This window comes from Cnephaeus nilssonii, assembly GCF_951640355.1.
Source record: "Cnephaeus nilssonii genome assembly, chromosome: 19".
In the NCBI taxonomy this organism is placed as follows: Eukaryota; Metazoa; Chordata; class Mammalia; order Chiroptera; family Vespertilionidae; genus Cnephaeus; species Cnephaeus nilssonii.
In genome coordinates this window covers 37,569,540-37,596,673 of record NC_137090.1, presented here as the reverse complement: position 1 = coordinate 37,596,673, position 27,134 = coordinate 37,569,540, and the positions used below count along the sequence as shown (strand labels likewise).

Below are 27,134 nucleotides of genomic sequence, written 5' to 3'. Positions count from 1 at the left end.
AGCCTGTCTCAGAGGAGGCGGCCGAAAGGGGCTCTTGTTGGGTGATCTTCCCAGAATAGGCAGGGCCTTGGGTGGACTTGCTCTTGGCCACTCACTCTTCCACACAGGCCTTATAAGGCCAAGGCCCTTAATGACTCGAGAAAGGAGCAGTGGACTCGGAGGCTGAAGACCTGGATTGGAACCCTAAGTGCTACTAACTAACTAGATGTGTGACAGGACACATGACTTGCTGGTTTCTCGGAGCCTCGGGGTTGTTGAAAGACAAACAAGGATACTAACACCTGCCTGTCTCACAGGGCTGCTGAGATAAATGGTGGGAGAGATAAGGTCAAATGAGATAAGTGGTGGCTGCACCAGGTACAGGGAGCCAGACACAGGAGGTGGGCAGTGAATATGTGTTCATTCATCCGCCTGCCCGTCCCCACCCTCCAATGCCAGTCAGCCAGCACTGGGCACCTTTTTATGGGAGGCAGATGTGGTGGCCAAGAATCCGCCCACCCAAGGAACCAGGCACATGCTCGGCCCTTGAGGGGGTTTCCTTGGGTTCCCATACTTTCTCCTGCCCTGAAAAATGCCACCAGTGGACCTCACTTATCTGCTTTGGCCTTTCTCCCACAGCAGCACAAGGAAAGAAAATGGGGCTGTTGGGCAAGGGGATGGGCATCTCTCATGTCTCACTCACAGGGGTTCTGAGGGTTCCCTAAGTCTTTGCTCCAGCAATTTCATACAGGTTCACTCATGGGCAGGGGCTGTCTGCTCAGGGACCACCAAGCACTGCTCATTCTCAGCGATGCTCCATCTCCACCGGGCGTGGCTGTGAAGGCCAGTCAGAAAGGGAAGGCTTTCCCCAGGGGAGCTCAAACTCTAGAAGGACGAACTCCAAAGGGACGCTGCTCTAGGCAGTTCACAGCTGTATCCACTCTGGGCCTTCAGGTGAGGGAGGACCTAGATACCCAACTGTGTTCCCAAAGAAGCCATCCTTCCCATACCTGGAGTGTGATCCCAACTGTGTGGGGTGGCAGGAAGACCAAGTCCCAGAAGAGCCAAGCTGACCTGCCTGGGAGAACAGGGGGTGCCAGAGGGCCCCAGCAAGGAGATCCCAGTGAATGTTGGCCCAGACAACAAAGGGACCTCGGAGTTGAAGGAGGTGCTCTAGAGAGCTGGGAAAGGGCTCTGAACTGTCAGTTCAATGGAGCAAGGTAAGGAGGGGAGCTGGTTGGCCAGTGGTGTACCATGGGTGATGTCATCCGGAAGTTATCAGTTCAAATCCCTCATCCTTGGATGTTGGCTTTATACTCCTGGTGGTCCCAGGAGGCTCTGAGTCCCACTCTCACTCCAGCAGCAGGAAGCTTCCAGGACCAGACGTTCTGTCCCTGGGCTGGGTTGTCCCTTCCAAGTGACGGGAGTGATCTGAGGCAGCTCAAGGTCAGCAGCAAGAGGTGCAGGCTCTGGAAGGTCATTTTTCACCTCCCAAGCTGGGATCTGATCCCCATTTAGATGACCCTGAGACTAAGCAAGTGGACATCAGAACCCAGCGTGGAGGCTGCCTGTCCCAGAGTTTGTGGCATGATCCCGGAAAGATGGAAGCCATCTGCGTCTTGGGAGGCTCCCTTAATTTCCAAATCTGCCCTCTGCCACCTGTGCCCAGCTAGGACCTGGGTCTGGGTCTCTGTGGGGTGAGGGCATCATCAAGTCACTTTGGGGTGTCAACCCCAAAGCTCTGCTGTACGGTGTGCCAGAAGCTTCGGGAGTCCTCAGGAAGGCGGGGGCTGTGTTATGCTCTCGTGCCTCTTCCTAAGTCTCAATATGAGTCACATTAGCCCAGTCAGGAAAATTGTCCAGGTCAAATATGACCCGTCCCCAGGTGTTGACCGCCAGAAACACACAGAAGACTCCAATTATGTTCATCATTATTCCTGTTTTCACCTGAGGAAGATCAGGGCCAAGAGTCAGCACCCACAGGTCAGCGGGATTCAGAACAGAGGTGAAAGGGACACTGGGAACTAGTGCTCTTGGAGAAGGGGCTGCAGGCTGGTTTGCTGGGCCCTCATCCATGGGCCATGCTCTGTGCTCACCCTACCCCGCAGAGAGAGCAATTTCATAGCCAGTGTCATTGGTGCTCAAGCATCCCTGGGAAACAGGCATGATGGCGGGTTGTCTGCCTGCTTGAACATTTGCAACACTGGGCCTTATGGAGGGATATGAGGCAACACCCCAGGCCACTCAGAGAAATATTGGGGGAGCCCAGGTCTGACTTTAGGGCCTGTGCTCACCCCAGCACCTTCGCATCCCCGGAGCACCTGCTGGTTTCTCGAGAACCTCCCTGGCTCTTTCTGATGCCAGGTCTTTCTTCTCGCTCACTAGCCACTGCTTCAAGCCCTGTGCAGTTTTTTCACTGGGGATTGGAAATGAGTTTGTGGTCCATGGTTTCTTATTAAGAACTAGAGGCCAGGTGCACAATATTCATGCACAAGGGTGGGGGTCCCTCAGCCCAGCCTACACCCTCTCCAATCCAGGACCCCTTGGGGGATGTCTGACTGCTGGTTTAGGCCCGATTCCAGGGATCAGGCCTAAAACCAGCAGTTGGACATCCCTCTCACAATCCTGGAATGCTGGCTCCTAATCGCTCACCTGCCTGCCTGCCTGGTCACCTGTTACTGCCCCCCCTTCTGCCGGCCTGGTCACCTGCAACTGCACCCCACAGCAGGCCTGGTCGCCCCTAACTGCCTGCCCTCCCCCCCACTGGCCTGGTTGCCCCTAACTGCCCCCGCCGGCCTGGTTGCCCCCAACTGTCCCCCTCTGCCAGACTGGTTGCCCCTAACTGCCCCCTGCTGCCGGCCTGGTCACCCCCAACTGCCCCACCCCTGCCGGCCTGGTCGCCCCATGCAGCCTGCTTGTTCAGTTGTTTGGTTGTCCCTCACTAAACCCCATGCTGGCTTGGTTATAGGCAGCCATCTTGTGAGGGGTGAGGGTCAATTTGCATATTACTTTTTTATTATATAGGATGCTCCACAGACTCCCAAAGATACCCAGCGGAGGCTCTGAGATCACTCACACCTGACCTGCCTGAGGGAGGACCCTCCCTTCCTGCCTGTCCCCCTCTGAGACCGGCCCCTTCTACTGGCACAGGCGATAGAGCCCAAGTAGAACCTAAGAGAGTTCCTCCTCCAGCTGCATCTGTTTCCAAGGCCCCATCTCTCCCAGGCACTGCCTCTCCCTGTCCCCGCTTCTACGTCTGCAGACACCTCTGTCGGTCAATCTCTGTCATTGGTATCCACCCCCTCGACCCATCTCAGCCTTGTCCCTCCTGCCGGTCCTTATGGGTTCTTGCTAGTTGGTGAAGTCCATCTTGGTCATGTGGGGTCCCACCCTCACCCCTTCCAAGTGCTCAGCGAGGGCTCCCCTGGTGGCTGCTCAGCCACCTCCAGGTGGGAGATTCTATCACCCACCTCTCAGCTTTGGGAGACAGAAAAGTATGAAATGCCAGGTGATTTCAAAAAAGAGGGAAAACTGCACATAAATGCAAATAATGAGGATGGGGCTGGACTTTGGGTGGTATTCCCAAATTACATGACATCACAAGTCATTAATAAATAGGGTGTCCCTCAGGACAAAAGCGTCAGAGCTGATAGGAGTAAATAAAAGCAGCTGCATTACCATGTCAGAAACCTTGAGGTGTCCGTAGGCAAACACGATGGCGTTAGGTGGGGTGGCCACAGGCAACATGAAGGCAAAGGACGCACTCAGGGTGCAGGGGAGCATGACGTACAGCGGGTTGAGGCCAATGGAACGTGACTGGGGGGAAACACAGCACTGCAGTGTCACATATACAAGCCCTGGGACCATCACTCTGAAAGCATCCCCCTCATGTACTGTGCGAGTTCCCACCTCCACGCCTTGGTCCTTCTGGGGGCTCTACCCTCTGCCATGCCTCTGGTGATAACTCTGCTGGACCCCAAAGGCTGAGCTCAGAGCCATCTCCCCGGGAGGCCTTTCTGAACCCCCTCTATTCATTCAACACATAGCTCTAGGCACATACCACGTGCCAAAGACCATGCTGGCCACTTAGACTGCACTGAATCTGGAAGTGTTACTGCAGCCCACCTTGCACACACCTGTGTGCCCTGCCGCAGACCGCCAGAGCCTAGAGGGCAGGGACCACATTCACCTATAGATACATTGGTGTATGCGTGTATTGTTGTACACATTTGGGATCATTTTGAATATGGAATTTGGTATCCATCTTTTTTACTCTACAGCTTAATATTCAGCCACATGTAGCAAACAACACCAAGCATAGAGTAGAAATACCTATCAAAATTAATAATTAGCATGCAGATTTACATACACATGAGGGAAGACACATATGCAAAGATGTCCATTACAACATCATAACAGCAAAACACACAGGAAACCGACTCAATGGCCATCAGCAGCAGGATGGTTAAATAAAATATGTACATACACAATGACTAGTTCGCAGCTGTAAGGAAGAACTGACTGGTTTTATGTGCTAGCATGGAAATATCTCCAAGATCTATATTTAGATTTTTAAAGATTTAAGGTGCAGAACAGGTTTATAGAATGATACCATTTGTTTAAAAAATGTGTGTGTATATAATACATCCACAAAGATACCTAAGAAATTAATAACAGAAGTTGTGTCTAGGAGGAAGCTAGAGGGTAGGACCTATACTCTTTGGTATTATTGGACATTTGTAAGCTATGTATTTGTATTACATTTTCAACTTAAAAAAGTGTTAACCCCGGTCGGGTGTCTCAGTTGTTGGAGCATCATCCCAACACACCAAAAAAAGGTTGTGGGTTCAATTCCCAGTCAGGGCACATACCTAGGTTGCAGGTTCAATCCCCAATTAGGGCACGTGTGGGAGGCAGCAGATCAATGTTTCTCTCTTTCTCCCTTCCTTCCTCTCTCTAAAATCAATAAACATATCATCAGGTAAAGATTTTAAAAATTATGCACATTCCCATTTTATTAACTGCCCTTCAAAACTCTGATTTTTAAAAATTGGTTTGATAATAGTACATTGTATGAGTGTATAACTTATTTCATCCATCCCTTTTATTTATTACAAATAAATATTTATATGACGTACATCTTTATAATACAGTTGACCCTTGAACAAGGTGGTTTGAGCTGTGCGGGTCTACTTACATGTGGATTTTTTCAATAAATGTACAGTCAGCCCTCCGTATTCCCCAGGTTTCTCACCTTCAGATTCAACCAATTGTGGATCAAATGGGAATCCACAATGTTGAGGGCCAAACGTATGCATTGCTCTACGCCATTTTATACAAGGGACCTGAGCATCTAAGGTGTTGGTACCTGAGGGAGGTCCTGGATCCAATCCCCTGTGGATACTGAGGGGCTGTAGTTAAGTTCTGGGGAGTCCAAAGTTATACATGGACTTTCTATTGTGCAGTGTTATTCAACCATCAACTGTATATGCTTGTAGGCATCTCCGATGGTTTCCTAAGACATGTTCCCTGCCATGCATTGCTCAGTCAAAGGGTGTGAGAACAGGTTTCAGGTTAGGGCTCCTGTGGGTCAACAGGTCTCTGGAAAGGCTGCACCAGGTTCCACTCCTTCTGGGAGAACCTGAGAGGTCCCAGTCAGAGGCCCAGTCTATTTCCTGGTTTCCCCCATTTGTGCCGCCATGGGTACCCATGGTATATGCACCGCCTGTGGCTCTGTGATCCAGATGGAGGTCACCAACGTCCCACAGCTGGGCCCTGAGGAATCTTACTTGGGCTTCTGGCTCTAAGAAGGTTTGTTTGGATGGGCATGGCCACTCCCTTGGGTTAAGACCTTCATTTGTCTGGGCTGGGGCCCTCAGGACTCAATGCTGGGGTGGGAGGTGACAAAGCCAAACCTTTGCTAGAGAGGGGAGGCCTCACCACCCATACCCTGCAACAAAGAATGCTCCTTGGCATAGGTCTGGGCCGCCTGCTTAGGGGAAGGGGAGAAGAGTCACCTTGCTATTTCTAACACTTTCATCTTCACTTGAATTGAAAGGAACAGCCATTTGGGTTTGCTTTTTATACACATGGACACCTTGGCAGCCAAGGTGAATTTTATCAACTGCAATGCCGTGCTCAGGTTTTGTAAGTCTGTCTACAAACTCCAGAATGGCAACCTCAACCTCTCCCAGGCTTGTTTGCAATCTACAGAGGATTTTCACAGCCATCATCTCACTTGACCTTCAGCACAAGTGTAGGAGGAAAGAACGTAAATGACATGTTCTAGGATCCCAGGACCTGAACTCAGGTGTCCTGACTCCAAGGTCCCGGTTCTTCTTGTACCACCTTGAGGTCAGTATTGCCATGTCATGAGTGACAGGAGAAAATGCACCAAAAGATCACAGCTGATTTTCCTATTAGCTCTGCTTTCTTCTAAGTCCCAGCTCAACAACATGCTTGACCACAGTGTACTGATTCCTGATCCCGGGGCTCAACGCGAGGCTTCTGGGGGTCTTTACCCATGCACTCACTTCCTTTCTTTGGACTCTCCACCTTCCCAGAATTTCCTCTCCCCCAAACCATCCCCATGTTCCACCTTCCCAAGACCTCTTCCTGGTGGATCCCAACCAGTGGTGTCCCCCTGCTCTGCAGTCCTCCTGCACACCTGTGCTATATTCTCAGAGACCCTCTATCATTCCCTCATGGCATTGGTCCACTCCTCCTTGGCCCAAGTTCTGTCAACCCACCTTGAAAAATAGGCAGTTACATTTATAAATACATTATGAGCACCTGGCTTATGCTTAATGCTTTGGCCAGCATGAGGGATACAAAAAAAAAAAAAAAAAAAGAACCAGCAAAACATTGAGGGTAGGCGCTAGGTCATCAAAGGCACACAAGTCCTATCAGAGGCAGGGCCAGATCCAGGGCTCGAAACCCTGGTTGGGCTCTGGACCCTGATTTCACGGCCTCGCTAAGAACTTAGGACATAGTCATGGGTTGGTAGCTTCTTATGACATGATGGCTGAGCCTCCTCCTCCCCCAGCAGGATTACTTACCATGGAGGCAAAGATGGGCAGGAACAGGGTGGTGGTGGCCACGTTGCTTGTGCACTCAGTGAATACAGCAATGAGCAAGGACAAGATCAAGGAGATGGCTGCTGGGGGCAGAACCTGCAAGGGCTCCATTTGCTTCCCCATCCATTCAGACAGCCCCGAGGCCTGGAAAGCACCAAGAGGGCAGTCACTGAAGGGCTAATGGCTACAGTTCCTCCAGGGCCTGGAGAGACCCTCATCTTTCTCTAAGGGGCTCAGCCTCTCCCCTCCTTCTTATTCTCTCTAAATACATTCCACAGGTGAGCTCATCCATGCCCACAATTTCAATCTTCATCCTCATTCTGCTGTGTCTAAAATCTGTATTTCTTGCCCATTTGGTCTACTATCCAGATTTCAACATCCATGCTCCTAGAAATTTCCACCCAGATGTCCATGAATGTGTCAGACTCAACATGCCCCAACCTGCATTCATCCCCTCTAGCCCAGAGTCTACCGCTCCCCCTGGCTCCCCAGCTTGGTGCATGGACTCACCATCCACCTACTGTCCAACCTAGAAGACCAGGGGTCATCCTGGGGATCTCTGTCCCCCTCATTTCTTCCACCCAATCAGTCATCAAGTCACCCAAAACATATCATGTCCATTGTCTCCTCTCAGTCTCCCACAGTCCTTGAAGCTCAGGAGAGAAATCTGAGACAGGAATTAGGATCTGGATTTGGTGCTTTGGGCTGAGAAGAGATTGTCCAGGGGAGAGAATGAAAAATGAACAGAGAAGATACCAAAGGCAGAGCCTGGAGGAACATTCATATTTAAGGGAGAACAGAGGAAAAGTCAGTAAAGAAGCCTGAGCAGGAATAGTCAGAGTTAGAAGGAAACCAGGAAGAATGGGATCTTGGGGACCAAAGGAGGAGGAAGTTTCAAGGAGAGAATGGTCCATGGAGTCCAGTATTGAGACTGAGTTGGATGAAAGCTAGAGTGTCTATGGGTCTCCCTCAACCCAGCCCTGCCCAGGCTTCCACTCCAGACATCAAAGTGATTTTCCCCAATTGGAGTTCTGACGATGTCACTCTCTGGCTTCAACCCTTCAGTGGCTGCCCCCTGAATTCAGTGCCTGCAGAACTAAGTCTACACTCCCTATCTTCAATTCAAGACCCTCATGGAGTGGCTTCTGGGAGCTTCAGCAGCCTCATCTTCTGATCCTCAGCTAGGGACCACACACTTATTCCTTTACCAATATGTCACTTCTTCAGGAAATGCTCTTCCATATATGTGCCCCTCTCTAGTCTTTGATGGTCCTGTGAACAAGAACCCTATTTCAGTCTCCTCTGTAAGTCCCATGCCTGGACTAACAGGGGCATAATAGAAATGTTTGGTGAAATGAATGAATGCTAGGTGGATGGATGACTGGATAGAGAAGTGACTAGATAGATGGATTTGTTCATCCAAAAACATTTATGCACCTGCCATGCACCAGGCTCTGTTCCAGATGCTAAGGAAACAGAATAACAGGATAGATCCAGTCTATCTATCACATTCTATTCCTGGGTGGATGGACAGATGGACAGGTGCATGGCTGCAAGGATGATAGCTGGCTCATCTCTCCCTCTGTCTCATTTTTTCCCTATCAGGAAAGGGGGGGATGTAAGAAAGTTACATTTTTGAGGTGGTTTTTCCCAAAGGCTGTTCCTCTCCTTCTACACTGCTATACACTTAGCTAAAGAAAAATTTAAACTGGCAGCCCTATTAACAAAGAGTTCAGGGAGTAGAAGAACCAAAGGTAATGGTGGAGATATCCACAAGGACTTGAAAGGATGGATTTCCCTAGAAGAAATCAGAGTAAAGATCCTTATTGCCAAATCCCAAAGGAGACCCCACAGCATCCTCTGCCTCCCTTGGCTAATCCAGGGTCACCTATATTCACTATTTCTGCAATCACTCAAAGAGTATTTCTCTAGTCTAGGCACTATTCATGGCCAAGAGTTCCTAGATAACAGAACAGAGTCCCTGTTCTTGAGAAATGTGGAGTTAGTGGAGGGGACTGACCAGAACCAGCCCAGAGTGCAGGGGTGCAGGGGTGGATTAGTTCATTGGCCACCCTCTCGGTGAAAGAAAGAGCCCCTGGGCAGCCCCCAGCTGGGGAAGTTACCTCGCATCCTTTAGCCAGAGCAAATCCGCCCCCCAGAAGCAGCACAATGCCCCAGGGAACTTTCTCCTGGGTCACCTTCCAATCCAGCAGTGCAGGCGGATAAAACGGAGTCTTCCTTTCTGAGAAAAAGAAAAGAAAAAAGAAAAACACACATACACAACCCTGAGCAGTCTTATGAAGCCCAAGACATCTGATCATGGGAATAAAAGCCTGTATAGACAATGAGTACCATCTCATATCTACAAATTAGCTAAAATTTACAATAATTACTGCACCCATTGCTGGTGAAAATATGGCAGCATTATAAATTGGTGCAATCTTTTTGGAAAGCAATTTGACATCACTCCTAGAAATTTATCCTGAAGAAGAAACACCTTAATTTGTAATAATGAAATTTCAAAAGAGCCAGACCCATAGTAGGAGAATGTTACAGCCCCCTGACTCAATACAATGCCATTATTAGGGAAGATAAGTTTGAAGACTCAGGCAAGAGCAGGAAATGTCTATAGAGTAACCCAATCCAATACATGAAAACAGAAACAGGATTCAAATGGTGTGTTTTGATTATAGTCATATAATATACGTGCTTATTAGTAAAGTCTGGGGAGAAGAGAGAAACCAAAAAAATACTGATGGTGTATGGGAAATTCAAAACATTTTTCTGTTCCTGTTATAATATTAATACGATTTCAAATGTTTAAAAAGGAAAAGAAATTTTGCACTAAACAATACCCAGGGAGGCCCTGACCGGTTTGGCTCAGTGGATAGAGCATTGGCCTTTGGACTGAAGGGTCCCAGGTTCGATTCTGGGTAAGGGCATGTACCTTGGTTGCGGGCACATCCCCAGTAGGGAGTGTTCAGGAGGCAGCTGATCAATGTTTCTCTCTCATTGATGTTTCTAACTCTCTATCCCTCTCCCTTTCTCTCTGTAAAAAATTAATAAAATATATATATTTTAAAAATACCCAGGGAAGGCTTGAAAAATGCCCTCTGCCCAGACTGTGCAATCTTGCCAGTCCTCTTTGATGGAGTGAGCTTTTCTCCCTCCTAAGCCCAGGGACTTCCATGGAGAGCCTTTGCTACCAGGCCCCCAACCCTGATGAATGCGAGGCCAAGACAGGGGCATTACCTTCCTCTGTCTGGCTGCAGAAGTTGAACTTGGGCTTCTGCGAAGGCACAATGAATAGCAATATGGCCACGAAGATGGCCACGGTGGCGTCGGTGACATACCTAGGTGGGGAGAGCGCATGGATGAACCAACTCAGCTGCAGGAAGCCATGCCACAAACCTGTGCCTCGTCTGTGTGCTCCTGCATGAAGAAGCAGGCTCAGCTGGGCATGAAAACTGGCACCCCAAAGGCCAAGGTCAGGAGTAGTGCGGTAGACTGAATCCTGGCTGGAAACCAACATCCCCCCTCCCCCATCCTTGGCCTGGCTCTGCCACCAGTATTGGGCGACTCTGAGCAGCTCACTTCACTCTCACATCCTGTGTTGTCCCATGGGTGAATGTCGTGACCTCTTCTAGGCCAGATTCTCTAGAAATCTGGGTTCACCAGGTGATCACCAATAGACCTTCCAAAAGGAATCAGTAGCCCTAGCCCCTGTTGCACAGTAGTTAGAGCATTGGTCCATCCACCAAAGGGTCACAGGTTCAATTCCCAGTCAAGGGCACAAACCTGGGTTGCAAGTTCCTCCCCACCTGGTTGGGGCGCATGCAAAGCCCACCAGTTGATGTGTCTCTCTCACATTGAAGTTTTTCTCTCTCCTTCTCTCGTTCTCTCTCCATTTCTCTCCCACACTCCCCCACCATCCCTTCCACTCTCTCTAAAAATCAATGGTAAAAATATCCTCAGGTGAGGATTAACAAAAAATAAATAAAAATAAAAAATGGAATAAGCAGTAACAGGCAGCTGTCTCCCAACCTACTTCAAGGGTATGCACGTTTCTCAGCCTTTCTTCCATGTAACATCTTAGCCAGGAGAGAAACTACATATATCCCCTTCTGCCAAGTCTCTACTAAAGAAGCATCTGGACCCCAGCATCTGTGTCTTTAGATACTTGCCCAGATCTAAAGAAAGATTGGGGGGAGAGATTTGGAACCCAGAGCTCTGGGAGCCTCACTCCAGCCCAACAAGTCTCTCTTGACCACCAGCCTGGGCAAGGATTTTCTGCTTAACCTGCTGGGGAAGGAGGGACCACAGGGACATATCTGTGGGCTTGTCCTTAAGAGTCGTGAGGAACAACTGAGTCGGGAAACCAACAGAGCGCTTCAGAACTCAACTCCAGAACAAGGGAGGACATGGCAGGCGCTGCAGAACCAATGACTTACTTTGTCTCGCCCTCCATCCAGGCGACCGACATCCAGCCGGGCATGAAGCCTGGGTCCCGGGAGAACCACAGGGTGACCAGCAGGAGAAAACAGAGCAGGACGTTGGCCTCAGCGAAGGAGAAGGGTCCCAGCTTCCTGTACTCCTCCTGTAACATCTCGTAGGCAGCTTTCTCGCTATTCTTTTTCTCCAGACTACAGCCCCAAACCTTTTTAAAACTACAGGATATGGAGAAATAGAAGCATGGAACAGACCATCAAATCTCAGAGGGAAGGCATGGGTGGGTGATGGTGGGATGGGGTAAGAGATGAACCATAGGACTTGTAACCATGCATATGAACATGACCAATGGACACAGACAAAAGCGGTTTGGGGTCATGTGCTTGGGGTCAGGGAGAGGTCAATGGGGGAAAAGGGAGACTTATGTAAAACTTTCAACAATAAAGAATTTTTTAAACAACTAGAGGAGACAAAGAAAGAAAACAGTGATGCAGGTTGGTTGTCTCAGGGCCTGGTCAAATGGAAGCCTGAATGTTGGGCAGTAGAACATGGCAGAAAGGCCTATTATGGTGCTGCCTAATGTCTGGGGTGGAGGGTGCTTGAGTACAGCCCTTCCCCACTCCATCTCTCTCACCTGCCCACCATACCTCCCAGGACCTGTTATGTGTGCTTAGCACATGCCCAGAACTGGAAGATGCTCCCAGAGGAGGTCTGAGATGACACAGGTGAGGTGGCCAGTCTGGGCCAGGTCTCAGGGGCAATTGAGACAGGAAAGGATAGGATGGCCAAGAGGGTGGGAGATTGAGCAGAATGAGGGGTGTGTTGGGCAGGAGCATCAGAAGCAAAAATAAGCAGAACTGAGGCGGCCACTGGCACTGGGGACGTGGCAGTGCCCAATTGCCTGGAGACCAGCTGCTCCTGTCATCTGCCACCTGGGGAAAAGCCATGAGAAGTTCTGGAGCAACACAGGGAGGAGCCAAGACTCCCTCGCATGCTCCCCAAGTCGGTTTCCTCCCACGGTGGACTGGGGCTGCCTTCAATGGTGCCAGGATGTCGGCCCCCATTATCAGGTAGCTCAGGTGGACACAAAGAACAAGCAGACTGGGCCAGGCAGGAGCAGGGTGGGTGCTTGCATCCCGAGGAGCTGGAGGTGTAGGATCCGGACCCAGGAGACAGACAGGCAGTAGGCATAGCAATGGCAGGAAGGAAGCCAGCCCAGCCCTGATCTTGGATGGGTTCCTTAGGCACCAGTGCCCACTGGCCAACATGGCCTCCCAGGATGCCCTGCAGGACCTCCCCTAGGGGGTGCTGGCATCAGGAGGCAGGAAAGAGGAGGGATTCTTGGGAAAGGTATAGAGGGTACCTTAGCCTTAGGGAGGGGCGAACTGGGGCCCCAAGACAGACTTCATGGGAGAGCAGGGGGTGATGGAACTGGTGCTGAGATGCCCATTTCTGAAACCAAGGCTGGATGTGACCTGCCTGTGGGGGCAATGTGATGAGGGTGCATGCCTACAGCACAGGAAAAGGTGGTCAGGACACAGGGGTACGCAGGGGCTGGGGAAGGAGGAGGCAGTGATGGGGTCTCCTAACTGCACAGCCTGTGGGGTCTCTGTCCTGGACCAGGGCCAAGGCTGGGTGTCCTGAGAGTCACCTGACGGAAATAGCCCTTAGGTCGTCCAGCAGGGGGATGACTCCTGGTCTGGAGGGAGCATCTCGCCCCCTTGGCATGGGATAGTCTGTTTGACCAAGAATCGACCTGCTGCCAAGTATCATCCTTGAGGCTCCGGGGCTGGGCCAGAGGCTCCAAGTTTTCAGGACAAGGGCTGACTCGTGCTCCCAGCTGCACAGCCCATGTCTGATGCTGGGACAGTCCACATGAATATAGACTCTGGGGGCTACACTGCACGTGCAGTTGTCCAATACCTGGACCCCCACAATGGTGCAGGCAAGCCTTCAGGACCCTCTTATGCTGAGCAGTTTCACCCTCATCTCTGAGTTAACCCTGTCTGGTGATTGCTGCACTGGCACAAGATACAGGCAAGTGGACCCAGTTTGCCTGGGGGACCCCAGCGGGTGGGACGGGTACAAAGTGTCCTTCTACAGTAGGATGGCCTTCAGATGATGCGGGTGAACTGGTACAGCGCCAAGGACAGGTGAAGGGACCCCTGAGTCCCGAGTGCCTGTGCTGTGGCAGGGGTCCAGAAAGCCCTCACGCCTAATCCAGGGGTCGCCTGGTTAGGAAAGTTTGGTGTAAGGCAGCAGTAATACCCCACTAGTCCTGGGTAGTCCTGGGGCAGGCGGGGAGGGGGAGGGTGGTAGCCCCCTTGGCTGGAAGTGGACAAGAAACTCACCCACAAACCCAAAAAGATAGTTTTCCTGGATTAGCCCAAAGGCAATGGCCCTGACATTGCTCTCCAGGACCAACCAGATAAGAGAGCCAAGTGAAGGCCAGTGGAGATGGTTCCACAGCTGAGACAGGTGCTGCCTGTGGTGAGGTGGTCCAGGAGGCAAGGAGGCGGGGACCACCTGGTCCTGTGCATGGCAGGGTATGACTTGGGCTGTCCGGTTTCTCAAAATGAGGATGAGAAGCTGTCTAAGCAAGGCTTCCGGTGAGCCACCCCTCCCCCACCCACCCGACTCCAAGGCTGGCTGGGGAGGCCCCTGAGCTGGAGCGGCATTCTGGGAAGGGGTAGCATGGGTGGCAGCCCTGAGCCCAACCACAGGCTGACTCCAGAAGTCTCCAGGCTCCCACGCCTGGCTGAGTGAGCTGCAGCTCAGGTCCTTGGCTGTGAGTCCCTGGGAGCCTGGTGTCCACCTCCAGAGGCTGGCGGTGTCCTTGAGGTCTTGGGCTCAGGCCGGCTCCCCTCTGCTTGCTCTTCCAGGGAACTTGGCAGGCCTCAGGCTTCCCCCCAGGCTGAGGAGAGGCCCAAACTGGTACCCAACACCTGTTTGGACTTAAGCTCAAGGCAGTCAAGGGCAGCAACCCTCAGCCTGCCCAAGAGGGGACTGTTAGGAGCTGATTTGTGTTCTCCTAAATTCATATGTTGAAATCTTACCCCCCAATTCGATGGTATTAGGAGGTGGGCATTAGAAGGTAATTAGGGTTAGACGAGGATTGAGGGTGGATTTGTGCCTTTATTAGGAGGAAACACCAGAGCGCGTGCTCTCTCTCTCTCTCTCTCTCTCTCTCTCTCTCTCTCTCTCTATCTCTCTCTCTCTCTCTATCTCTCTCCCAAGTGCAAGCCAGAAACAGGGCTCTCACGAAGAACCAAATCCGCTGGCTCCTTAATCTGGAACTTGCAGCCCCCAGAACTGTGCGAAATGAATGTCTGCAGTTGAGCGGCCAGTCTGTGGCACGTTGCTATGGCAGCCGGAGCTGACAGACAGGGATGTAGGAATGTGGGCACAGGCTCTAGAGCCAAACTGCCTGTGTTCAAAGCTCAGTCCCACAGCTTCCAAGTTACACAGCCCTGAGCAGCCCTTTCCCCTCTCTGTGCCTCAGTTGCCTTACCTGTAAACTGGGAATAATAAGAGCACCTACCTCCCAGGTTGATGTGAAGATTAATTAATATATGTAGAGTCACTAAAGTTGTGTCTGCGACTTAGTAAGCACTCAAAAGATGTTGCTCATTATTATTCCTATGGCCCCATTAGAGGCACGGACACCACCTGCAGCCTGCAACAGCTTTGGGGCAGATCTCCCGGACCCACTGGTCCTGAAGCAGGTGTGAAAAGGAGGGCAAAGAGCTTCCCTCAAAGCCAGGCTGTGCCCCAAGTGCCCATGGGAGCAGCTTCCCTCTCAAATGAGTCCTGCACACGGGTGGCATATGAGGATGCCCACTACTATTATTATGTTGTTGCTATGACTACTTTGATTATATATAGAGATTTTTTTTAACTGCAGTTTCCAAACCAGTTCCTCCTTCAGAAGAAAACTTACAAAAATCCCATTTTCCCCCGGTTAAATCCCTGGGTTTGGGGGCACTTTTGCCTCTCGGCTCTGAGATCTCCTCCCTGTGGCCAGATAGCCCCTTGTCTTTGGCTCTAGCTGCCTGTGATTTAAGGCACGGAGCACACGGCTCACAGCTAAGCACTTCCCATACTCCTGTGAGAGGGTCCCTTTGGCTCCGTAGGTAGATATGTGTCTTTTAAAACCACAGCAGTGTTTTTGAGGTATTTGTCAGCCACACACCATGGTTTCTGTCCAAAGTCTGGCTGCTGTCAAGGTTGACTCTTGGTGAACTTGGGTTGGGGTGTACTGGGAAGAGGAAGGTAAACTTCCCAGATCGTGCACGCTGCTGGGAACGTGGCAGGTGTTCAGGAAGAGTCTGGACATGGGCCGGTGGTGTGCTGTGACCCGACCCAATGGACACATACAGCCAAGTGGGAGTTGGTCCAGAGTATCGATTTGCTCACGGGGACAAGATTCCCTTTAATTGCTTTGACTCACGTTGATGGCACTCTTTCTCCCTGGCCAAGAGCCAGGCTGGGGACAGGGGACAGAGGGGACTTAACACAGGCCCCAAAGGAGCTCAGGTCAGGGGTCAGGGATCAGGGGCAGCACTGGAACATGGCTACAGGTACCGAGGGTCAAGGCCATGGGGTGCCCAGGGAAGCCCAGAGGAGCAAGCGAGGGATTCTTCCACAATGGAATGGGGTGGGGAAAGTCAGGAAACGTGTCCCTAAGGAAGCAGCACTTGAACTGGCCTTGAAGCCTAAGGAGATTGAAAGGTGGGGAGATAGGGAATGGCATTCCAGAAAGAGGGAACAGCATGTGCAAAGGCATAGTGAGCAGACAGAGGTGGCCAAAATGAGAGGGCAGACTAGCAGATGATGGGGCTGTGGAAATGGGGCCAGATAGGAAGAACTCTATGGATTCGCCTATTGGTTCTTCTGCAAGGGCGTGGCAGGTTAGAGTCTATTCCGGAAGCAGTTCAACTTACTTGAATCCCATAAAAATACACTGGAGCCAAAACCAGGCGAGCAGCAGCATGATCAGCATGTTGGGGAAGGCAAATCCAAACCAGGAGGCAAAGTTCACGGTGTCTTTGCTACCAGGAAATAGTCTGGAGAGAGAAACACGGGTCCACACCTCTACCAGATGCTGAGTCGCAGAGCAAGCAGGTCAGGCCGGGTGGGTATGGGATGACCAGTAGCTGGACCCTGAGAGGTGGTCTGGAGCAGAGTCTCATCCTCCTGAGGTCCGGCCATCCATGCCCACCACTCGGTATTACCCTAATCATTGGGGCCCCAGAACACAGCCATGCCCAATACAAGCCAGAGGGGTGAACAACTGACCCTCATGGGGGTCCAGACCCTGTTGAGAAGCTCATGAAAGTCACTGCCCTTCCCTCCAGAAAAACACAGCTTTGTACACACGTACTTTGGTCAATAGCATCAGGAGGTCCACAGATGCCCCAGAACCCTCACCCTGTGGGCTTCTACCAGGGAAGACCCCCTTAGGAAAACAATCTCAAAGGCCTCCCATGGTGGGACCAGACAGGGTTCCGGGGACTGGAGGAGGGTCTCTTTCCCTCCAGGCTCCGCCTCCCACCCCCAGACTTGCTCACTTCAGCCCAAGGGTGTCAAACTAGACACAGAGCTTTCTGCACTCAGCAGGAACTCCAGGGAGAGCCCGAGGCTATCATTACAGAAAACATCACAGGATCAGAATAGTCTGCTTGTGGACCTCAAGAGTCTGCTTGGCCAGGCTCCAGGCCTGCCCTCCCACCTCCTAGCTGCCCTGCCACCCCACCTGTCTTGTCTGCACAGGACGGGCACATCATACTTCTCTCCTTCCCTGTGCTCACTGCGTCTGTACTTTCCTTCATGCATTTACATGACCAGCCTAGAACTCTCCAGGCATCTGCTACCTCAGCAGACCATGAGTATCCCACAGACAGAGCCCAGGTCTCCCCCACTTCTGTCATTCCAGCCCCACCCAGCACAGGGCCAGCACACAACTGGGTCCTCGAGGCCTGTGTCCCTTTGTGGCCAAGAAAACTTCCAGACCTGTGGTCCACCGGGGGCCTCACAAGGGCACAGGTCACTGCAAGGGCAATGAGAGGAACTGTAGTGCAGGAGCTGGTGAGGCAATGAGTAGCCTGACCTCTAACTCTTTATTTAATCTCATGATCCCCAATATCATAGGGCCATTACCATTTACGACCAAGGTTGGTGAGCCAGTTTTGAGGAGAGCATCTATAAGGGTGTCTGTTTTCTGCAAGTTGTAAACAAGGACCCAGCATCTAAAATGATGTTGTCTCTTCCCATGACTTTAGTTCAGAGTTCAATCACACGACCTGAGTGAAAATACTGCACCCAGGAGAGAAAGCAGCCAGGCCTGGGGACTGTCATCAGCTCCCACCCTGAAAAGTTCTGAGCAGGTGCAGCAGAGGCTGATGGGGGCACAGCCTCCCGCCCCAGAGAGGCCCCAGCTCCGGGGCCCAGCTCAGAAGATGGGAGAGGAAGCTGAGTCCCTCCAACCCAGGGCCCAAGTCATTGTCCCAGAAGGCATGGCCAGTGACTCACTCGTGCATCTGGCCCAAGAGCACCACGTTGGGTCCTGTCCCGGTCAGAGTGGCAGTGCCTCCGATGCTGGCCGCGTAGCACACGCACAGTGTCATGGCCTTGCACATGCTCTTCCTGTCACAATTCTCCCGCGGCCCCATAGCAGGGCCTTCAAAAATCACTTGGCTCCCTGTAGTGACACACCTCCGTAAGCAGACAGCCCTGGGGGCTGTGGCTCAGCTCCAGCTCCTAGCTCTGCTGTTGACCTGAGGTGGGGACATGCTGGCTCCACAGGCTCCCTCCTGGGTCCTCTCAGCCCACAGCCCAACCATGTCATCTGGCCCTGCCTGCCTCCCCTGTCACTTCCCACTGCTTCCCCAGGCTCCTCCATGCCCAGGGCAAAGGCAGCCACTTCAGACACACGCCCTTCTTCCCTGCTCCCTAGCCTATGCTCCAGCTGATCCCTCCCTCCAGAGGGGTGTCCAAATCCATCTTAGATGTCCGTGCCTCCTAGCAAGCCTCCCCCTTGTCTGAGCTCCTTTGGTGTCTGGCTTATGGCATCCCACGGCTTCCCCCAAGTCAGAGGAACTGTGTGAGGGGCCTCATTACCCCACCCCACCCAGCTCCTTGAGTCCAAAATAAGGGTGTGTCCACTTCATCTCAGCAGCCCCAGGACCTGCCCCAGGATCTGGCAATTGGGCCATCAGAATGGGCCCTGAGTTCCCCTGTGCTGGGCCCTAGGGATGGGGTACAAAGAAGGCAGAGAATAAAACGGACTCCCTCTGAGTTCCCTGAGCTGGGCGCCTGGTGGGAAGCAGCGTGGACAACCACCCCAATGCGTGTGCGAGCAGAGAGCAGATGGGAGGTGTGACCTGTGCAGGGGAGGCCTCCCCGAGGATAAGTAGGAAGAGAAATGGGTAAGGACCCCCCAGTGAGTGCTCAAAAGATGCTCAAATGCATAATCAAATGAACAGCTATTGATTTCTGTGATTGGAAGGAACCAAGGGTTGAAACTTGCTATCAGCAATAGTAACAAATTTAACTTTCCTGCAATAATTACATCACCAAATGTTACAAAAACAGCAGTTTCTAAGTATTTCTCTTTATGCCTATTTAAATATGGGCTCCAGGAGTCAGGGAGGTTGCCCAAAGCTGGGGACCCAGCACACCCTGGCAGGGGCTCACCTGGCAGCTCACTGGTCTTGCCCTTGTCCACCAGCTCCAGGGCCCCCAGGCCCGCCTCGTTGGCTGTGCTTGTGGCCTGCATCTGCTGCAGCACGGCCTCCACAATGGGCACCATCATGGCTGTGGTGGCTGTGTTGCTGATCCACATGGAGAGGAAGGCGGTGGCGCCCATGAAGCCCAGCATCAGCCTGCAGAGGAGGAGCAAGAAGGGAAGCAGAGAATCCCCATCCCCACTGCCCCAAGCCCTCAGGGAGCAACAAGGGTTACGTCCCCTTGCAGGGATGCCAGGGGTAAAGGCCAAGGTGCTGATGCAGTTCAAAACTGGGTAGTTCAGGAAAGGATTATACTTGGAGTCCCTCCCCCGTTCCTGTCCTTTCTCTCTTCCTTCTTTCCTTCTGTTCTCCCTCCAACCTCTCTCCCACAGACATTACTGATGTCTACTCTACTGGCTATGGGGTATGGGGAGGGGGCACCAAGAGGCCTTTCCCAGACCCAGTCATGGGTCTGAGGAGCTCCTGTCCAGCAGGGGCAGCACAGGCGCCAGAGGGTGTCAACCCAGGGTGGAGGTTGGCCCTAGTGTGTCCTCAGGGTGTGCTGGGACAGCCCTATGGGCAAGCAGCCCCAACACCCCACTTTTATCTAGAAGATTCCCACCCACCCCGGTCCCTGCTTCTCCTCTCATAACAGAGTTAGCCTTGAGGGGTAGGGTGAGCCTGGGAAAGTGGGACCTCCCTCATGGCTGACCGCCCCCACTGCCTCTCTCTGCACACACACCTTGTACTCCCTCCACACTGCAATGGACCAGATCAAACAGTACTCAGAAAACATGTTCCCTTCACTTATAACACCTGTCCTTCCACCGCTGTCTCACTCTGCCATCTGCCTAGAGCACCCCTCATGGTTCTTCTAATCAAAGTCCCTCCTCTGTAGCCTTCCTCCCGGTGCCCACCAGGCAGGGGTGGACACACCCTCCTCCTGCCCCACCAACACTCATCAATGACTGGATTTGGAGGACCCGTGCCCATGTCTGCTCTTCCCTTGGCGGTGAGCAGGGAGGGGAAGGGCCTGGTTCTTCTCCATGGCTTCCACACACCCCGCACAAGGCCAGGAACAGAAGGAGCTCAGGGAGGGCTGGATGGATGGAACAAAACCGTTCTGGGTCTCCATACCCCTCTGCGGCCAGGCCTCTCCCCAGGTCACATAGGGGTGTCTATTTTCAGCTAAGATTGTCACAATTCACCTGGAGAAGAGATCTGGGTGCTGCACTGTCCATGCAGGCTGACCTCACAGACCCACAGAACACAGGCTTGGGTCCAGGCTGGAAGGAGGAGCAGAGTTTTCATGAATGAGGCTTTGACCTGATGCTTCAAGGCACCAGGGCCTCAACATAAAGGTCTACCCGGGCCAGGCAAGTGCCATGGAGCTGGAAACCACGCTCAGAGGAGAAGCCCGGTGTCAGGAAGGAGCAGAGAAGCCTGCGTGAACTTCCTGGATTTGGAACCAAAGTTCTTCAGTTCTCTCAGAATGAGGACCACCTGCTGGTGGAGGAATGCTGACCACTCAAAAGATTCTGAGAGCAAGAATTCTGAGGCCACCGAAGTCTCACACTTCTAGAAAATGCAATGGCTTTGATTTGACCCAGTAGACTAATCACAGGAGGGGATTGATACCACATAGGGTAACAGAGACCAGAGAGTCGCAAAGCTTTCTGCTCAGTGGAGCCTGAGGTGCCAAGGGAGCCAGGCAGCAACTCCTGGGGGTGCACCAGGCTCTGTGTGCGCGGGCCCGGCACAGTCCCTGACACATGGACATCTCTGGAGGGATTTGCTGTGAAGTAACCAACCGCTGCCTTCCCAGGGCTGGGCTGAGCACGCCGTCATTTAGGGAGCACATTGCCTCAAAAGAGAGGTGCATCCTGGGGTTTCTACTAGAGATGAACTCAGGGGCCAAGGCCTCATTTCTCAGCATTTCACCCCTCTCTGTCTCAAATGCCTCGTCTATAGAACCTGGGTGGAGGAATAAAACCCAACTCTCAGAGTTGTGGTGAGAGATAAGTGAGGAGATAGATGAGCTCCCAGAGTCATGCCTGGGCGCTGCAGATGCTCAGAACCAGGGGAATCTGATGATGTCAACTCCATGGGTTGGTTGGAAGCTGCCTGTGGTTGGAGGGGAGATCTTGGAGAGAGGGGAGAAGCTGAGGTTGTGAATGACATGAGGAAGATGAGGTAAGAAGCTTCTCTACAGAGGCTAGCTTTGTGGGTGCGAGCTCTGGAAGGAGGACCTTTCTGCTCCTCCTGAGTGAGGTGGTTGAGCCACCTCTGGCCGCTTTCCTCACAAATGCCCTATCAGGCATGGCTGGCTCCAGCCTCCACCCACCTTGCTCCCTGTGGAACCCTGCAGCCCCTCCCCCAGGAAGTCCTCTTTACATGTGAGAGATCCCTTACCTCCTGCCACTCACCACAGGCCCCCACCATTGCCCATGCATCTGGTGTCCTCAGCTAAGATTGTCACACACTCCACCCAGGGGTCCACCTGCCTGCCAAGCCCAGGTAAGCCCATGGGTAGCTCTTCCCATGAGTGACCTGGGCTGTGCCACAGCTCCCCCCAGCCCTGGGGCCCGCAGGGAGCCCCGTGGCAAGAAGAGAAGGCATAATTACTGTGCAGGCTTGGTCCCCACCCAGAGGAGTGTGCGCAGGGCGATCCTCTTGTGCAGGTTCCAGCGCTCCACGGCCACAGCCACGATGAGGCCTCCCAGGAACAGCATGTTAGTGTCCTTCATGTACTGGACACACACCTGGAAGGTGGTGGCATGGAGGCTCCATCAGGGCTGCCTCCTGGCCACACATTGCTTGGCCCAGGCCCACCCAAGTCCCCAGAGACAGGCGAGCAGACCAGATGCTGACGTGGGGGTCAGTTTGGAGTGGGATGCAGGGTCAAGTGGAATGTCTCCATGCCAAACAGAATCCACAGGAGCTTCTCTGGTCCCCTGGGGCCTATGCTGCTCAGAGAGAGGCTCTGAGAAGGAGCCCAGGGGAGAAGCAGGAAGCCCCCAGGATCCTCTGGGTCACTCACCTGCTTGGAGTCCAGAACCTTGAGGAGTGGGAAAAGCAAGGCAGGCAAGAGGGCGGTGACAGCCAGAGGGATGACTTCTGTGCACCAATAAGTGGCCATGACGATGATGACGTAGGCACACCTGGCAAACTGAAGAGACAGCCCTGAGGCCTGGGCATGCTGCTGCTGCCCTCAGTCTCCCCACCTGTTGAAACATGGGTAATAATACCCACCTCCCCAGGTGGTTTCACGTTTCAACACTTTTATAAGAATCACTAGAGGCCCATTGCACGAAGAGATTCTTACAATAGGCCTTCCTTTCCTTGGCTTCCAGCACTGGTTTTCCTCCGGCACCCAGGACCCAGGCCTTTGCTCCAGCCAGAGTCTGCCGCCTTCGTCTTCACTGTGGCCTGAGTGCCTCTGCTGTAGATCCCTTCCCTCCCCGCCCCCCCAACTTCTCATAGCAGGCGTTCTGCCCCATCCTGCCACTCTGCGCCTGGAGAAGCTGGTTGGCCGCCATATTTGTCCTTCTAATTTGCATATTCCCTCCTGATTGGCTGGTGGATGTAGCGGAGTGATGGTCAATTTGCATGTTTCTCTTTTATTAGTGTAGATTATTAACCATCCAGACTCAGCCCTCTCCTTCATTCCAACCCAGCCTACTATATCAACCCCAAGACCTATAGCTTTTAGCCCTTTCTTCTCTGGCCTCTTCCTCCTCCTGCTTTCACCCCGGACCACTGCCTTTGTTCAGGACACACTTCCTCCTGCCTGGATGGCTGAGACCATCTTCGATTTGACCTTTCTGCTTATGTCACTAGGCACAGAAGCTCCTTCTTTCTCGTTTGCAAATCTGACCATATCACCCCCTCTTTAAAAGCCCCTTTTGTGCCTCCAGGACAAAACCCGAATGCCTAAGCATAACTTAGGAGACCCTCTGAGATGGAGCAGGTCCTGCACACCCTCTAGCCCCATCTCCTTGCCCACTCACACCCCGAGTTCCAGCTACCCCAGGGCACTGGCCGTAACTGGGCTTCCTCTTACACACCACAGCCTGGTGGCAGTCTGTGTTTCTCCTTAGGCGCCTTCCCCGCCTCCCCCACAGCCTGGGTCTGTGCCTGCCTCTGTGTCTGCTCCCCCAGCCAGAGCAATTGGCACATGCGGTTGCCATTATTATTTCCTTAACTGTCTCACCATCAGCACCACCACCACCACCACCCCCACCACCACCACCATCACCACCACCACCCCACCACCACCAGAGAACAGGAAGCACCTGAGACCAGAACCAGGGTTTGTGGATTCACTCTGTCCTCAGGCCTGACCCTGAGGAGATGCTCAGCAAATGCCCATTCAAGGAATGGGCTAGCGTAGTTCCAGCTATGACAACGCTGCTGGAGAGACGCACCTGTCCACTCTCACTGCTTAGCATCACCCTGAGAGCACGTGTTACATGCACGGGCTGTTGTGTGAAGACAGAAATTCTTTGTCTGGATTGTGTTAGCTATCATAAAAAATAAATCTTTCTTCGGCACCCCATGAGAACCTCAGGACCCCTTGCCCTGTCTAGTGCGGGGTTTTTCAGCCTTTCCACTGCGGACATTTTGGGCTGGAAGATTCTTTGCTGAGGGGTGGGGTACCCTGTGCATTATAAGACGTTCCACCGTGTCCCTGGCCTCCACACTACTAGCTGCCCTCAGTCTCCCCACCTGTTAAAACCACAGGAAGGTCAGCCACGCTGTATAATCATTCCAGGGAACATCACTCCCGCCAGCAGAACTAAAATCACAGCTCTCCCCAGTTATGACAACACAAACGTCTCAGGCTTTGCTGATGCCCCTGCTTGGGAGGGTGCAGGCATCAATGCTGACGCCGCCATGAGCTCAAGGCAGGACCGAGGTGTGGGTAGGAGCCCAGACTCCACACCAGGCGGACCGACCGGTGCCCATTGTCTGCCATTGTCTGGCTTTCAGCAGTCACTCAACAGTGTCATTGAGCAAACACTCGTCTCACTCCCAACCCGGCCCCCTCCCTGCTGGTTCCGTGTCCTCGCCTGTAAACTGAGGGGTTAGGAGTACCCTTTTAACAGAAAGTGCTGGGTGAATTTTTATTATCTAAACTTTGACACAACCGGTGGCACCTGTAACCAATTTTCACAGCGCAGTTCCCCGAGACGCCAAATAAACCAATGGAAAAGACAAGCTTAACTGGCCCCTCGCCTCCATCCACTATCGGGGCCCAGGATGCCCCATCGCGGAGGCGGACCTGACCCTCCTGGTCTAGAATGCTCCGCAGGAGAGGCTGCGCAGGACGGGCTCCGTTAGACTGGTCTGAGGAGGGGCGGTCACCAGGCAAGTGAGATGGACTCTGCCCTAGAGAGCTGCCTGCTCCCTGCGGGTAAATAAGCTCAGAGCGCTTCCTGCAGCAGGAATGTGGCTGGCAAGGCGCTTAAAGCCCAAACATGGAGTGGGACTTAAAAGTCAGCAGCCAGAACAGTGCCTAGCACATAGTAGGGATCAACAAATACATGTTAAGTGCACAACTGAATAAACCCATGTGTAATTATTAACAAACAGACTGCCCATGATATGTTGCCTAATGAAAAATGAATGTAGGTAAGAGAACATGTTCTCTGTGTGTGTGTGTGTGTGTGTGTGTGTGTGTGTGTGTGTGTGTAGAAAGAGAATGAGAGAGGGAGGGAGAAAAGAGATGGATTGATTTCTGAAAAGATGGCCATCAGAATATTAATAAGTTACGGGATTTAAAGGTATTTTCATTTTTACTTTGTACTTTACAGACTTGAAAAATATATTTTTACAATTTTAATAAAATCAATGATATGTTTAAATAGACATATCATTGATTTTATTAAGAAGCTATTTTTAAAAGGGGGGGGGCAAGAAAAGGCAGAAAAAGTGGAGCCAAGATGAAGCCAGGCAGGAAGCTGGTTGGAGGAGAGGAAGAAAAGAGGGGAGCCTGTGGGAGAGGCCGGGGCACGTGCCTTCTGATTCACCGCCCCCTCAGACAGTGTCCCACAGGCTGCCAAGTGCTCGCTGGCTGTCCAGCCCTGCTGGCCCATGCCAGTGCCTCTGGGTTTCCTTGCACCATGGTGTGGCCGTGGGGGCAGGGGCAGGGAGCTCTTTGGCTGAGGCTAAAACAGAGGCACAAAGGGAGAGACACCAGGACAGGTCCAGGCCCTGGTCACCTGTCCCAGCGGGAGGGAACGCCTGTCCCAGGAGAAGGCAGCCTTTGGAAGGACTTTCCCTCACTGATCCTCACTCCCAAGGCAGGTTAATGACATTCATAGACACTCCAAGTTGAGAGTCCCAGCTCAGGGCATGGCGGGAGACGGGTGGGAGGGGGTCTCAGTCACACTCTCCCAGAGCAGGAAGGTCAGCCAAGCTGTATAATCATTCCAGGGAACAGCAGAACTAAAATCACAGCTCTCCTCCCCATGGGTGTTAACGGCCCCAAATCTCTTTCTACAGGGGAAATATGGCAGCGCACAGTTGGTATGACAACAGGAGAGCCATCCCAGTTTGTTGGGCTATCCCTGGCCCATCCAGGGCTGTGCTCAGCCCCCTGGAGGGCTCCTCTCGGCCTCCCCTCCCCATCCTAGGAACCAGCATAGACCCTTTGGGCACCCAAAGCCATACCTGTCAGAACCAAACCACCCTGCCCATTGTACAGGCAAGAATACCCAGGCCCGGAAAACTCAGAGGCTTCACTAAAATCACAAGGAAGCAGGAATGAAGTGGGGTTCTCTTGCAGATTTTGCTTCCTGATACCCCAGTACACCCCCAGTCCTCCAGGACTGCCCCAGTGTATCCCCGAAAGAACTCCTCTGTTTCCCAAAGCTGCCTGGAGGGACAGGGGACCCCGGGGTTTCCTGTCTGGGCTGAGAGTGAAAGGGCTGGAAGAGGGAGTGAGGAAGGAGCAGCCAGCAGCCACAAAAGCCTTCAAAGGGCTCGGGTCTCTGCCAAACAGGCTCCACACAGCCCAGCGCAGCCTGGCGGGGGCTCCCAGCACCGCCCTCAGCCTGTGGCCAAGGCCATTCATTCTCTGCCTCCCTCCCAGGAGCCCTAGGAGGCCAGGGCCTTCCCTGCCACCCTGAGTCCTGCCACCCAAGGCGTGAGCTCTGGGAACCTGACCGCCTCCTGCCTCAGCCACAGCAGGCAGCGCGCAGAGCAGACCCACCCCGACCTGCCTTTCAGCCCCAGGAGGATTTTGACTCAGCCATGGCGTCCAGGGGTTTCGAGTTGGGAAGAAAAGTGGGCCATAGATAGGGAAACTGAGGCTCAAAATAGGGCCAGAGAATGACAAAGACAGCACTCAGGATCCACTTAGGTGCCTGGCTCATCTTGGAAGCCCCTTCAGCTGGGAAGTCCCCCTTCACTAAGGAGAGAGAAGGAGAGAGAAGGAGGGAAAGGCCAGGCCAGGGCGCTCTAGGCACCAGAGGCACCAGGAGCCAGGGGAGGGGCGGGAGTCTCTGGGGAGATTGAGGCCAGGCTGAGCCTGTGGGTGTTCTGTGTGGCGAGATCCGAGCTAAAGGCTAGGTTCCGTGCTTGTTGGGACGGTTCTTGTGTCCTGGGATCCGTAAACCCCAAGGTTGGGGTGCCCCTTGGAATGCGTTACAGGACACCTCCCATCTGGCGCCCTGAGCTCGCAGGGAGCTGTGCCCGCCTCGGAACCCCTGCGCTCCCACTCCGTGGCCTGCGTTCGGAGCCCGTTGGTGGGACCGGTAGCCTGGAGTCCCCGGGGCTGCAGGGCGATGCAACTGACCTTGGTGGGCACCAGAATGATGAGTGGCAGCAGCAGTATCGGGGTGACGAACAAGATCACGAAGGACTTGAACTTGGAGACATAGCTCAGTGCCGAAGCCAT

The 27,134-nt window shown here is 52.9% G+C and overlaps 1 protein-coding gene across 5 annotated transcripts; it reads right to left on the bottom strand.

Annotated features, from left to right (window-relative positions):
• Positions 1-1,606: 1,606 nt before the first annotated feature.
• Positions 1,607-27,134, bottom strand: LOC307115718 (Na(+)/citrate cotransporter; the record flags this gene model as incomplete). Of its 5 annotated transcripts, none has more annotated exons than XM_079799094.1 (12): positions 1,607-1,926; positions 3,658-3,795; positions 7,038-7,199; positions 9,179-9,297; positions 10,308-10,408; positions 11,507-11,722; positions 16,448-16,570; positions 18,036-18,204; positions 19,200-19,387; positions 21,857-21,993; positions 22,272-22,400; positions 27,033-27,134. In XM_079799094.1, 12 exons carry the CDS (start codon positions 27,132-27,134, stop codon positions 1,795-1,797), a joined length of 1,716 nt encoding a protein of 571 aa, XP_079655220.1. In that variant the 3' UTR covers positions 1,607-1,794. The 5 variants fall into 5 exon arrangements, with proteins under 5 accessions (XP_079655220.1, XP_079655221.1, XP_079655223.1 ...); XM_079799095.1 differs by having other exon boundaries at positions 19,200-19,336; XM_079799097.1 differs by lacking the exon at positions 3,658-3,795.